The sequence below is a fragment of the Protopterus annectens genome, chromosome 2.part0 (genome assembly GCF_019279795.1).
Source record: "Protopterus annectens isolate FY-2018-M chromosome 2.part0, PAN1.0, whole genome shotgun sequence".
NCBI lineage: Eukaryota > Metazoa > Chordata > Ceratodontiformes > Protopteridae > Protopterus > Protopterus annectens.
The window spans coordinates 1558554225-1558569601 of NC_056728.1; the positions used below are offsets into that span (position 1 = coordinate 1558554225).

At 37.3% G+C, this 15377-nt stretch overlaps 1 protein-coding gene across 1 annotated transcript in view; it reads right to left on the reverse strand.

The window, feature by feature from the left end:
- Nucleotides 1-15377, reverse strand: part of LOC122792853 (exostosin-1-like) — a 1813286-nt gene that overhangs the window by 533440 nt on the left and 1264469 nt on the right. The window contains exon 9 of the mRNA XM_044060413.1: nucleotides 11346-11506. Within this exon, the coding sequence (XP_043916348.1) occupies nucleotides 11346-11506 (161 nt within the window). The remainder of the gene's footprint in view (nucleotides 1-11345; nucleotides 11507-15377) is intronic.

The following is a 15377-nucleotide window of genomic DNA, read 5'->3' on the forward strand; positions in this document are numbered from 1 at the left end:
ACCAGACTTCCTGAAGAAGGGGATCTGGGAAGGGTTACAAAGAGAAAGTTGAGACAGGCTCAGCTCTCAGACCCTACATTACAAGGCTTGAGGGAGGTAGCCAGGGAAGTGCCTGATTCTCAAGGAAAAGGGAAATCTGTATACTGGAACAAAGGGTTACTGTATGGAGGGTGAACCCCTGAGGGAGGGCTAGAAGTTGAGGTAATACAGCAGTTGGTAGTGCCCAGAGCCTACCATCTGGCACTTCTAGCCATAGCCCATGACCCTTTGCAGGTTATATGGGCATAAAGCATACCAAGAGACATATTATGCAGAACTTTTATTAGTCTGGGATTTCCAGGGATGTAACAGGGTACTGCAGGACCTGTGAGCAGTGTCAACAAGTAGGCAAAGCAGGAAACAAGGTCAAAGCTCCTTTGATGTTTTTTGCCTATGATCGAGGAGCCATTTCAGAGGGTAGCCATGGACATTATGGGAACTTTGAGTACCCCAAGTACCACAGGGAAGACGTATATCCTAGTGGTAATAGGGTATGCTACCAAATACCCTGTGGTAGTGGCTATGCCCTCCATTGAGGCAGAAAAGGTGGCAAATGCTTTGTTACAAATTTTCAGCAGGGTGGGTTTCCCAAAAGAAATCCTGACTGACAGAGGTGCCAATTTCATGTCAGATCTGCTGGCTTGTCTGTGGGAGTGCTGTGGAGTGAAACACCTAAAGACCACCCCACTACCATCCCCAGACTAATAGCCTGGTGGAGAGGTTAAACTCTACACTAAAGACTATGCTACAGCATTTGCAGACCAGTTCAGGAGGGAGTGGGACAAATATTTGCCCCATCTTTTGTTTGCTTATAGAAGGGTGCCTCAGGAATCCACAGAATTATTCACCCTTTGAGCTGCTGTATGGGCACAGGGAGAGGGGACTTCTAGACTTGATTTGTGATGAGTGGGAGGGTGAGTGTGAATCTCACAAGGAGTCTGTGGTGGCATATGTCCTAACAGGACAAGGCAAAGGGAACTCATGGGCTTGGTCTAGGAGAACCTGGCAGAAGCTCAACAGCAGAAAAAGGTCTGGTATGACAGGAATGCTCGAGCTAGAGAGTATGCTGTAGATCAGCAGGTAATAGTTCTCATTCCTGTCAGACACAACAAGCTACAGGCAACTTGGGAGGGACCTTTTAAAATGGTAAGAAAGGTCAGTGTTGTTAACTACATGGTAGAACTGCTAGGCAGGAGGCAGGGCCACAAATTGTACCATATTAACATCATGAAACCTTACCATGACAGGGAGGCTCTGGTGCTGACTATTTGCAATAGAAGGCAGGAGGAGGCGTCTGAAGGGGATCTATGGCTACGGAGAGACAGCCAGCAAACCCCCCAAGTTACCATGAAGGAGCCTAGGGTTGCAGGCATATGATATGACAGTGCAGCACTGTACTGGGGTCAGTAATGCCAAGGCAGCTGGGATCTCAGGATAGGGAATTGGGTAATATATTCCCAGATAGGTTCATTCCTCTCAAGCAGAGTTTCTCAAGGGTCACTTGAAAAAGCAGCTTGAGTCTTCGAAGGGAGAAAGAAGTGTGATGAAAGGAAATAATACCAGCACAGATCGCTGGAATCTTGCAAATAATTATATGTCATTGGTGAATATTGGAATGGTTTATACAAAATGCTTGTGTTACAAATGTATTGGAACTGTATGTCATGTGTATATCAAACTGCTTGTACAGACATATGTGTTGAAAAGGAATTTGCAAAGTGTTGTTTGAAATGTAACCACAGTGTGCCCTACTGGAAGAGAACGAAAATGTACATGCATTATAGTAACTGTTTAAATGTATATATTTTAACAGTGGAAACTGGAATACAGTAGGTTAACCTCAGTTCAGCAGACTTTAGAAAAATATCTAAAATTAAATTACTTTATAGGCTAGGTGATAAAAGATGGTATCTTTCAGTTCTCAGTGCAACAAGAGACATACAGTCTGTGCTATGAAGCTTTCTGTATTGTCATTAGGGTGAACTAATGACTGGTCTTGAAAGCATGAAGGGATGCAATTGTTTTATGACTTCCAGGATATGTGAAATATCTGAGCAAAGGTCTTGTCTATGTATTTTTACAAGTAGATGTTAAATGCGACCAGCTGCCATCAATGGCTGTTTTGCTTGGGAACTAGGGCAGGTGACAAGAAGTGATGTCATTCTGCAAACTATCGCAGCAGTAATATTTTAGATATTAATTTGAGAAGCCTTTTAGTGAGACAGAGTATTCTGTATTCGATCTTGGACCTGACAAGATCCATTCACCACACGTCTGTCTTACTCTAATGAAGTAAGTTGCTAAGGAACAGTATAACTCTCTTAGATACAGTGAGGAATACAGTAAAGCTTAGTTTAGATATTTTTCTTTATTTATTTGAGACTGTATGTAATGTTATTTTAAATATTTCCTGTGGTTTTGAACTCTGATGTCACTGTGAATATATATTTAGTATTGTCTTGCTCCTTTAGTATTTATTATTAAATCTATTTAAACTTTTCATTGTGGCTGATCTGTGTAGAGATATTTAAGTTTTTAGAGTACTTGCATATTTATTTGGTGACACTGTGGGCCACTCCTAATAGCACTGCTCTTGGGTAAACTACCATTTGTGTTAATTTTAATATTACACAGTAAGATTGGACACCCTTTGTTAAGGGCCTTAAAGTAGTTGATAAGGAGTTGAGTGGTGGCAGTGGTAACTACCTTATAGTCTGGGCAGAAGGAGGCATAGCTAGTAAACCTGTGCTAGCCTTTCCCAGATGTGTGTGTGTGTGTGTGTGTGTGTGTGTGTGTGTGTGTGTGTGTGTGTGTGTGTGTGTGTGTGTGTGTGTGTGTGTGTGTGTGTGTGTGTGTGTGTGTGTGTGTGTGTGTGCGTGTGTGTGTGTGTAAATCAAACCTCAAACAGTATATGTGTCAGCTACTTGGGCACGGACATGAAGCACTGGTTGGATAGAGAGGGTGCTGGAGGTCTTGGCTTGGTCACTCAGGTGAGATCTTATCTCTACAGCTGTGCCAGTGAGGAGTCTTATTCAGAATCTGGAGGAAGAGGCAGAAATCAGCCCCAGACTGACTGTGGTCTCTGTGTGCTCTTAAGGGAAATTGCACTTGATACAGAGAGCTGCATCTGGAAATACTGTGTGTGTACTTGTCATCCTCCCAGTGAGCATTCCCCTACTGTTGTCAGTGGTGAGGATTGAGGCTCCTTGATTACTGGTCCAGTGGAGGGTCATCACACAACCCTTGTCAGCATCCTTAACAAGCAAATGCAACCTCTTCAAAGGTGACTTTTAAACTACAGAAATACGTGGATATAACGCCCATCAGCAGCTAAGCACCTTAATATAAGATTAGTACATTGTGCTTCAACAACACCAACAACCCAGAGTGGTTAGTAATTAAACTTATAATAGGTGTTCAGACAAGCATTTATCTATTGTGTTAAAAACAAACTTTTATTGAGGACAGCTGCATTAGATGAGAGTAAGATCTTTAACCTCCAGCAAGACTTCCTCACACTATTCTTATAGAAAAACAAGATTCACCAGCTCTTTTTAGCAAAGATTGTGAATCAGTATTCTGGCAATTAGCATATGAAAGCAGGATCACTTCCAGAAAGTTGTTCCTCTAAACCTAGACCAGTGATCGGAGCAGTTTGCTTGAAATCCACAATACAACCAATGAGCACTTTGAATTGAAATCAGTGACAAAGCAATGCTCAAAAGATTATATCACCTGAATTAGGTTCCTACTTTAGAAGAATCTCCTGGTAGAAGTCTTACATTTTGACTCATGCTGAGTCTAATATGAAGCCAGAGCCTAATACTTAGGCAACTGACATATGAAAGGCATGGCTCCTTTTAGTCTGTGTTACCTTTAAAACTGCATCAATGACTAGAGTTTCTCATCTGAATTCAAAACACTGGAAGTTCCTTAATTATTTTGAAACCTATACGATTTATAACATTTGCGTTACATATTAACTATGATTTAATTTGCTTTCACTTATCCACCTATGTGCTATCCATTCACCTCTGACCCATGGTTTAAATAAAGACTGCATGCAGGATTGACCATTTTTATGATGTACTGATTAATTAGGGTTATCAAGAGCTGCTTGCCTTTTCTTAAAAAAGTAATTAATAAGTGTTACGTTGACATGCTCAAAAACTAGTGTTAGTGCAAATGAGAAAATGAGGCAAGGTTAAGCAAACTCGAGTAAAAAAAATCAGAAATGTTACAACGTAAACAAAACAATAACGTGTTAACAGTTTTGTGTATGAAAATGTACACACATAGAAAGCTGCCAGAGGTGTCATGCCACCTAATTTATGTCAGCAATTCAGTGCTAAATTTCTGTAGAAAATAATAAAATATTCCAAGTGTGACTAATGATGTACAAAATGAAAGATGCATATTGTGAGTAAAATCCTGCAGGTACATGCAAATCATCATTTAATGAGTTCCTCTGCAGAAATGGCAGCAGATGAGAAACCCCTTTGAGGCATACAAAAAATTAATAACACTGCAAGCCACGGTAACTATGACAATACACTTTTGAAGATAGAATTATTAGAAACACAGTTACTAATTATACCCTTTAAGATGTGTTATTACATACTGAGAAATACTGTCAGAAACTGGAAATATGTAAGACAGCTTCTTCTCCCCTTTATAATAGATGCTTAGTTATTTTAACATCATATTACAATTCCATAACATTTGGTGTCAATATAACTCGAATGACACAAAATCATAAAACTATAAAACTATGATTTTAAAATAAAAAAGGCTTCTCCATCATCAGAACAGTCTAGGGTTAAATGTTTCATTAGTACAATTGATATACTACTGACATGATTACCACAAAAAATGAATTAAACATAACCTCAAAATGAAACTGCATGTAAGATTCCATTCTGCATGCCATTTTACTTCTCACCTCATTGCTCTATTAACAGGTCATTGTTGGCTCATCACTAACTTGTTGCTATGTGATTTAAGAACTGAAACTGACTGCTTAGATACGATCAGAGTTGACACTTGCAGGTTCTCTTTCGTCATACAGTAAGAAGTCAATAAAGGGATGAGATGAGATTTTAGACATTTTAGCATTGTTGTTTTTTATTGGTTAAAAATACTGTCAGGATGCAAAGGAAACACATGGGCAATACTTGAAAAGCATACTGCTTACAGTAATGAACCAAGCAAAGCATACTGCTTACAGTAATGAACCAAGCAAAGCATACTGCTTTCAGTAATGAACCAAGCTTACAGTAATGAACCAACCAAAGCATACTGCTTACAGTAATGAACCATACAAAGCATATTGTTTACAGTAATGAACCATGCAAAGCATACTGCTTACAGTAATGAACCATGCAAAGTATACTGCTTACAGTAATGAACCAAGAAAAGCATACTTCTTACAGTAATGAACCAAGCAAAGCATACTGCTTTCAGTAATGAACCAAGCTTACAGTAATGAACCAAGCAAAGCATACTGCTTACAGTAATGAACCAAGAAAAGCATACTGCTTTCAGTAATGAACCATGCAAAGCATGCTGCTTACAGTAATGAAGCATGCAAAGCATACTGCTTACAGTAATGAAGCATGCAAAGCATACTGCTTTCAGTAATGAACCAAGCAAAGCATACTGCTTACAGTAATGAACCATGCAAAGCATACTGCTTACAATAATGAACCAAGCAAAGCATACTGCTTACAGTAATGAACCAAGCAAAGCATACTTCTTACAGTAATGAACCAAGCAAAGCACACTGCTTACAGTAATGAACCATGCAAAGCATACTGCCTACAGTAATGAACCAAACAAAGCACACTGCTTACAGTAATGAACCATGCAAAGCATACTGCTTAAAGTAATGAACCAAGCAAAGCATACTTCTTACAATAATGAACCAAGCAAAGCATACTTCTTACAGTAATGAACCAAGCAAAGCACACCACTTACAGTAATGAACCAAGCAAAGCACACTGCCTACAGTAATGAACCAAACAAAGCACACTGCTTACAGTAATGAACCATGCAAAGCATACTGCTTAAAGTAATGAACCAAGCAAAGCATACTTCTTTTAGTAATGAACCAAGCAAAGCACACTGCCTACAGTAATGAACCAAGCAAAGCACACTGCTTACAGTAATGAACCAAGCAAAGCATACTGCTTACAGTAATGAACCAAGCAAAGCACATCGCTTACAGTAATGAACCAAGCAAAGCATACTGCTTACAGTAATGAACCAAGCAAAGCATACTTCTTACAGTAATGAACCAAGCAAAGCACACTGCTTACAGTAATGAACCAAGCAAAGCATACTGCTTACAGTAATGAACCAAGCAAAGCATACTGCTTACAGTAATGAACCAAGCAAAGCATACTGCTTTCAGTAATGAACCAAGCTTACAGTAATGAACCAAGCAAAGCATACTGCTTACAGTAATGAACAAGCAAAGCATACTGCTTTCAGTAATGAACCATGCAAAGTATGCTGCTTACAGTAATGAACAAGCAAAGCATACTGCTTTCAGTAATGAACCATGCAAAGTATGCTGCTTACAGTAATGAAGCATGCAAAGCATACTGCTTTTAGTAATGAACCAAGCAAAGCATACTGCTTACAGTAATGAACCATGCAAAGCATACTGCTTACAGTAATGAACCAAACAAAGCATACTGCTTACTGTAATTAACCAATCAAAGCATACTTCTTACAGTAATGAAACTAGCAAAGCATACTGCTTACAGTAATGAACCAAGCAAAGCATACTGCTTACAGTAATGAACCAAGCAAAGCATACTTCTTACAGTAATGAACCAAGCAAAGCACACTGCTTACAGTTATGAACCAAGCAAAGCACACTGCTTACAGTAATGAACCATGCAAAGCATACTGCTTACAGTAATGAACCAAACAAAGCATACTTCTTACAGTAATGAACCAAGCAAAGCATACTGCTTACAGTAATGAACCAAGCAAAGCATACTTCTTACAGTAATGAACCAAGCAAAGCACACTGCTTACAGTAACGAACCATGCAAAGCATACTGCTTACAGTAATGAACCAAGCAAAGCATACTTCTTACAGTAATGAACCAAGCAAAGCACACTGCTTACAGTAATGAACCATGCAAAGCATACTTCTTACAGTAATGAACCAAGCAAAGCACACTGCTTACAGTAATGAACCAAGCAAAGCATACTGCTTACAGTAATGAACCAAGCAAAGCATACTTCTTACAGTAATGAACCATGCAAAGCATACTGCTAACAGTAATGGACCATGCAAAGCACACTGCTTACAGTAATGAATCATGGCAAAGCACACTGCTTATAGTAATGGACCATGCTTGTTTTAACTGTGATGCTCCTTGCAAGGGAGTAGATACTCACCATAGAAATAACAGAGGTCTTCATATTCAAAAAGTGGTTATTTTGTAGGAGTGAGGAGGCAGACTATACATACGAGCAGCTTAATATTTCAATTACCTGATCAAAGTTAAATGGTAATTCTGATCAACTTATCAATGTGGCTTAATGTCATAAGGTGAGAGGGGAGAGAGTTGAACTGCTCCATTAATAGAGCAGGGCTGTTTTTTACCCTGCCACTGACCCAGCAGCTGTCTGTCACACAGTGATGACTGTAATTCGGACTCCAGAAGGAGGAGGACTGAGGGAATATGTTTCACAGCAACCTAACTGGTTTTAGTATATAATTTTTCTGTTGCAGAGTGTTGATGCTGTGAAAACTTTAAACATATCAGTTAAGAGACGTGCATGTCCTCTAATGAAAATATCAGTTGACACCACCAAACAGTGCTTGCACTAGCTGGTTATTAGCTTTTCTGCATCTTCTTGTGAATAAGCCTTTTGCACATCTTAGTATTACCAGAAAAAAAAAACATTTTTTCTAGAACTACTATAACATAACATGACTGATAGTAATAATGCCTAACTTCTGTCATACTTCACTGGTAAATGGGCTTTCATCTGAATAAACTGCATTTGCTCTGATTAATGCTACTACCCTGTGACTAGTATAGTTATTAAGATTTTATAAAGTATCATGTCTGATGGTTTTCTAAGGATAGTTGTGATGAATCTTGTTTTGATTACATTAATACATTAATCCTGAATAAAACAATAATACTTAAATAGTCATTAGAATTCAGTCACATATCTGGATCAAAAAATTGAAATATTCCCTAAAATGCTCCACAAGGCATCTAAAACACCATGGCTTTTAGCAGTCACCAGACCCCTGACCTAATTTACTTACTTTCAACTGTAGAACACTTAAACCTGTAGCCAAATCAGACAGCTTCTGCATCAAATTCTCTGTCCTGCCTCGGATGATGTGGTAGTGGAAGATTATAATGACAGGTAGTTGAGTTAGAACAATAAACTGCTGCCTCTCGTTTACTATCTACACTTGTACCATGGTTGGTGTGCTGCATTGTAACTGCAGTAATCTCAGTCTGAATGTGAACCATGTCAGAAGATAAATAGATTTGTTAGGGGTGACTGGTGATCTAGTAGTTAGGATTTGGTGCCTTCACCCCCATGACCTAGGTTTGATTCCTGGTCCAAGAATTTCCGTGGATGTTTGTCTGGCATTTAGCATAGAGAACTAAAGCTCAAGCTTGTTAATGAGCTACTTCCTGTGCCAAAGGTGCAGGGCTTGAATCTTTCCACCTTCATGTACCTGCTGTGTAACCTTGAGCAATTCAATCAACCAGACTGTGATTTGGGGTAATTTTGAATTTGGGCCAGGCTCCTTAATGGTGTCTTGGAATAGTAACTAACTATGTACTATTAACTACTATGAACCAATGTACTGCTTTCCTATGTAAGTAATTGTAGTGTGGCATTGGTCTCCTAAAGAAATACCATATCTGATTTAAATTTATATGACCAGAGCATACAATTTTACTTTTAATTTCTGCTTGGGATATGCCTCCAGGACCAAGCAGAAGTTTAGGGATATAATGCCTACTAACACTTTTTAACTGTATGACAACCCTGAGCAAAAGTGCTTGCTCATCCTAAATTAGATTTTTCTAGATATAATACAGTTTATATATTTATTTGTGGGTGGGATTTTTTATAAGTGTATATCCCATCCTACTATTCTGATTCAACACTAGCAATAGATATCGTTGGATTGAAGTCATTGTGTGCAGACTGGAATTTAATTATCTTGTAGGTTATTTTATGTTTGATGTAATACTAAATTTGAAATGATGTGCCTTTAAACCTCATTTCACTCCACACACAAAGCTATTCATGTGTTTAGTTTTGTAAATTCATCCATTTGACTTTCTGAGTTTGGCCTCCATACCTTAACACCTGTACCATCCTGGACTACATTAGTCACCATCCTTAAGAGGGAAATGACTGGATGTGCCATAATGATAAATTTAAAATGACACACATTACTCAACAACTTGCTTTGGACTACAGAGAAAGGGGCAGAAGGTATATACATTGTTTAGCAGTCTACACATTGCCTGGTAGCTAAACAAAGGATATCCTCATTCTTGTTAGTTTTTGTGGCATTGTGTAATACTGCAGATAGAGCAACAAAAGGCTCCTGCCACTGATCTTATTTTTGTCTGTGAATAGATGTCATTATTGAAAGCTCCTAAGCACCTTCATGGAGTCAGTCAGCCATGCGGTCAGATAGTGGATGCTGTATTGGTTGAGATAACTGTGAAGTGCGATGCTGCGATACATTCTTTCCTGTCTCACCTATGTGTCTTCACAATGTCAGAAACACTATCATATATGAAGATCAGCAAGGATGACCTTTCATATTTTTGGAGTTCTTGGCCGACAAGATAATTTATATCACAGAGCTGCAGTTTCTTTAGTTGATATGTCAAGAAATGTCACAAAAATCTATTTCAGTAAAAACTTCGCAAGCGAAAGGAAGCTAATATTTAATTGGTCGTCTTACTTTCCTTTAGTAGCTGATTTTTTGGGTTCCTTTTTAAAATGTCAGGACTTTAAATGCCAAGTGCCTACAAGGTGAAAAATGACCAAAAATTCACAAGAGCAAGTCTTGAACATCTCTCTTTGTCTTTAAACGTATTTTTTGCATGGGAGAAGGGGGTAAGTCTCTTTACATCCCTCAGTTTGAAGGGGAAAGCCCCTCTCAACCCACGAACATATATGTATACTAACTCTGAGATTATTGTACTTTGGAAACAAAGGGAATATTGTGAGAAATGGTCATCCTGGACTTACTATATTTAAGTCTGTTTTTTCAGCCATTCAGTCTCTGTGTTTTAGAACTCGCTCTAGCAAATCTGTACATTTGAAATGGTCACCAGCTCTTTGGCTGAAAATTGCACTACAGGCATCTTGGTTATCCAAGAGTTATAAAATGAGATGCAATTGCTGGGTATATGTAGACAGTGCACCTTCCAATTATTGGAAATGGCGAATGGGCATCTCTAGTGGTGTTATCATTATACATGGGGTGCACGTGTGCAGCAGGGAAAGATATGTCATGCACAACACGCTTTTGTGACTCTGATCCACGCTCATTATTACATTATTTACTTTGTTTAGTTATTACTGTGAGCAGAGAGCAGAAAACAATGCTTACACAGTTTGTGTGCCTGCCTGTATGGTGTACTTCAGTACTCTCCTTTGTCAGTTCGAATGCAGTACTGTTTTTTTTAAGTACATAATTTGTATATTCTGTTGTGTCACCGGCATCCTCAAACTTATATAACAGTGCCTGACATCTATAACTGAAACAATAAAATAAAGTCCTCAGACAATATTATAGATAGAAAGAACACTAGTACTTAATCAAAATGTTATTTTGGTTGCAACCAAGCAAATAAAAATATGTTTCAATCCATGAAAAAAATAATCATATTCATATATTGTGTCTTCTTACCCATTCTACAAATATTATATTGGAATGAAGAGAGGACACAATTGTTTTCTTGTGAAAAAATATAAACATTTATAATATACTGAAAAGCATATAAAAGTAAAAGTAAAGCAAATGTAGTCATCTTTCAGATCTTTTATTATAGAAACGGTGAAGACTTAAACAGCATTTGTATTTTACTACTCCCAATTTCAGGAGCACTTCATTTGGTGCTATTATCCCATCTATCCATGAGGCAACGGGATAAGAAAGAGGAACTGCTTTATAGAGTTAATACCTAAAGAAAACAATACAGCTGCTTACTGCCCTTTAATGTCAGTCACACAGGTTAACAGAAACATACTTCTAAGAGCTTGCAGCATGCTTTACTTGCCTGTGATAAAAAGCTGCTCCTGTCAGTACCATAGAGTATTCATTTGTCCATTTGGAGGTATAGCCCCAACGGCCTTTGCTGTTGTCCCAGTAATGGCTGCGGGCAGGGTAACCAACTAATCGCTCTGGAAAGCTATGCCATACAATGAATGCAAAATCAATCTGTTGAAAAAGATTAGAAAACCAAGAAGATGAGCTTTTCATTAATGGAAAAGGACTAAGACTTGCCTGTACATGTCTTTTTCACAACACTTAGAAGAACCAGCACTGATAATAACAAAGTTGTTCAACTTGATAAATATGGTTGTAGTTTATTATAACAAATAGCTAATTTGTTTTAAATAGCTAATATCGGCTAATTTCAGAAGAGGTTTTAATATTTTTTCCAAGTGTGAAGCAAAACTGACAAAAAGCGAATCAAACAAATAGTGAGGAAGGAAGGAATGAAGGAAGATATTTAATAAGTAAGTCAACATTTTGATAGCAGTTGATGCTACTAATGTGAAATTACAACATTTGCATATACTGTAGCCAATACCTTAATATTTAGAATGTAGTTTGTCTGAGGATTCTACACTGTAGCAAGGGAGCACACCTATATTATGCCAGTAAAGGAAAAGCAGTTATTTTTAAAGAGCTCTTCAAAATATCCATGTAAGCATGCAGCTCTGAAGCGCAGTCTGTAACTCCTTTGCTTCATGAACTCAGAATTACATCACATTCTTTAGCATACAGCTTTTAAAATAGATAGCCGTTATTCCATTTCCTGTGCAGGCTTTATGATAGGACTGATCTCTGGATACCTCCTGAAATCCCATTAAACTTAATTGCAATCCTTCAAATAGCAACACTGAAAGTAGAGATGCAAGGGAATATCTATATTTACATCTATATGTATAGCTATAGCTATATCTATCTCTTATATCTCACTCACTCAATCTCTCTCTCTCTGTATATATATATATATATATATATATATATATATATATATATATATATATATATAATACACACGCATACACGCAAAGCACATCGCTCCAGTATCTTAAAGCTTTCCCCTATTTCAATGTACAGAGAGCTCTTTAAAATATATAAAAGTAAAAGAGGTGTGAAGGTTATGGAGGGCATAAGTCTCCTTGCAAAAATTCTTTTAAAGTATAACAGTGAGCTTTGTATAAAGGTATCACATTTCTGTCACACTGCATGAAAATCTTGGCAAGTGTGATTGATAAATGAATACACAGAGCAGTAGAAAGTAGGATGGGAGATGAGCAGTTGATTCAGATCAGGATGCAACACAACTGAGCTGATGTTTGCAGTGAGACAGATAGTTGAGAAGAAGCTAGAGATGAGGACAGAGTCAAACTGGGCATTCCTTGATGTGAAAAAAGCATTTCACAAGGTTCCAATAAAGCTGCTTTGGGCAGTCCTATGATGATTCAAAGACACAGAAACATTGGTAGAATTAGTACAAGCTATGAACAATGACCCAATGACACAAGTACAAAACAGTATACGGACTCGCACAGAGGTTCCACTAGGAGTGGGTGTGCACCAGGGTTCAGCCCTGAGTCCACTGCTGTTCATACTGGTGATGGACTACATTTAGCAAACAGGGTGGAGGGGGCAGATCAATAAAGTTGCTGATGCAGGCGATGTGGCATTACAGGAAGACTCTGAAAAAGAACTCCAGCAAATGAAAGGATAATGGGATTCAAAATGTTTGGCACATGAGATTAAACTGTGCACAGAAAACACACATTAAATTATTCTCTTAATATAGTCATAGTATTTGTAACATTTCAAAAACAAAAATGAACCATGTTTCTTTTCTTAACAATATTTTTGCAACATTTAAAAGTAATGCAGGACAGAAGCATTCAAACATAATAAAATAATTTTAACCAATCAGCATTCTGGCTATGGCCACTGAACCTGTCACAGCTCCACTACCCATGTTCTTGCTCCCTTACCCTCTTTTTTAACTGGAGTGTGGTCTGTCCAATGTAAAATTTATTCCAACCTCCTGACAACAGTTATTATTTACTGGACTAAATATTTGACCATTAATATTAATAAATGAATCAGTTAGTAACCAGGAACACACCAAATGCCCTTTACAGTCTCTGTTCACTCATATCTTGTAATGAACAGATACATTATTCTACTTCCTATACTAGGGACATTTCTATATGAAATATTTAACTTCAAGGATCTCAAATAATCCTCTGACTTAACTATGTAGTAGTTTTTCTTAAGTATTTATGATATCCCTTTTATAAAAGTATGTAATTTATAAAGGGGACAAAATGCATAACAAAATAAACTTATTCATCGTTGAAGTTAAACAAATTCATTCTCCATTTCTACTTACCCCTTACTCTTAACTTTCAACTTCTGAAGAGATGAAGACAGTTGTTTTTGATTATACCTTCTAGCACTTAACTTAACCTATTACCAATTTCTTTCACTCCTTGTTGAAAATTATCTTCCCCTGCACATAAAGTTTTTGTTCTAATAAAATTCTCCAAAAGGAAGTGAATTTATAAGGTGGGTGAGTGGGGGTGCACTCCTAGTATAAAGAAGGGAATTAGTTGATGTTTCCTTATGATGCAAAATAGAAAGAATTCTACCATATTCAACTTATAGGAGACAATCTAAGTAATGATTTTTTTCAGATTGAAATTCACAAGTGAAAGATAAACTCAAAATCATTTATTTGAAATCATTCAAAAACTCTCCAAAATCCCTAATCATGCCCCTGAGTATAAAAATTAATCATCTATGTATATCTGTTATAATAATAGCCCATGACTTTTGACAAGTGATGAAACATCTTAAACATGTAGTATATTGGAAAAGTATAGAGTTAAACTAGGCCAGGGAATAAAACCAGTGCTGAGAACATGTGACAGCACTGGTGATGTGATTTAATCAAATAACAGCACAATGCAAGCTCTAAGAAGTATAAATGTCTCAGCTAAAGCTACAATTATAATAATAAACAAATATGATGAAAATAGACTAATAATAAACACAGTAAAAGAACAGACTAGCAATACATATGGTAAAACACTGAACTTAAAAAAACAGCAGCATGTAAATGCAAACTAAAAAGGTTCAAACATTCAAAATGCCGGCTTAGTGAAGTTTTGGAATTAGACAATGTATAATAGCCACTGCCACAATGACTAAAATTGTAACGTCCAGATACCAAAAATAAATGCAAGTTCCAAAAAACTAAGCATGCTGATATTTATAAATATTTTTTAACTCTTAATGCCTTCAGTTATGAAACTAGAAACTGAAACTATCAAATTATAAATGGAGGAAAAAGAAGCGGTTGATGTTGAGCTTTGGACTTAATTATTTCATCTTCTTTTAGAAGAATTCAGTAATCAAATGATATTTAAATTGACAAGAACAGTGACAGAGGTAAGAAATACAGAGATGTTCCCCTGTACAGTTTTGCTCCTGAAATTTCAAAGAAGCAAGCATGCTGTAATGAATTGTCATGACCTGAACCTTGCATGAGGTTTAGAGCTACTGAATTTGGAACATATGTGTAAGATACTAAGCACCAATCATACCTCAATAATTTAGTTGTGATTTCTATTTAATTTTTTCAGTGTTTTCATTGCTATTCTTGTAGAAGTCTTTACTTGAAATTATATCTCCAGGTATTATGTCATGATAAACCCCAGTGGAACTGGAAGCTAATTATTGTAGCTTCAAAATAGGATTGACTTGACAAAAAAAGGATTTTCTGTTTTTCTGTCTAGGCAAGTGCGCGCGCGCACACACACACACACACACACACACACACACACACACACACACACACACACACACACACACACACATGCACACACACTATAGCTATGAAAATAATGTTGTGTACTTACGTATTATCCCAACCACATTCTCAGCAATTCGACTCACCTCTGATAAATCCTGGCAGGCATTCAAACTATCATTTGGTTTGGCAAGGAAATTCAACTTTTTTACAATGTAATGTTTGTAACACTAATTA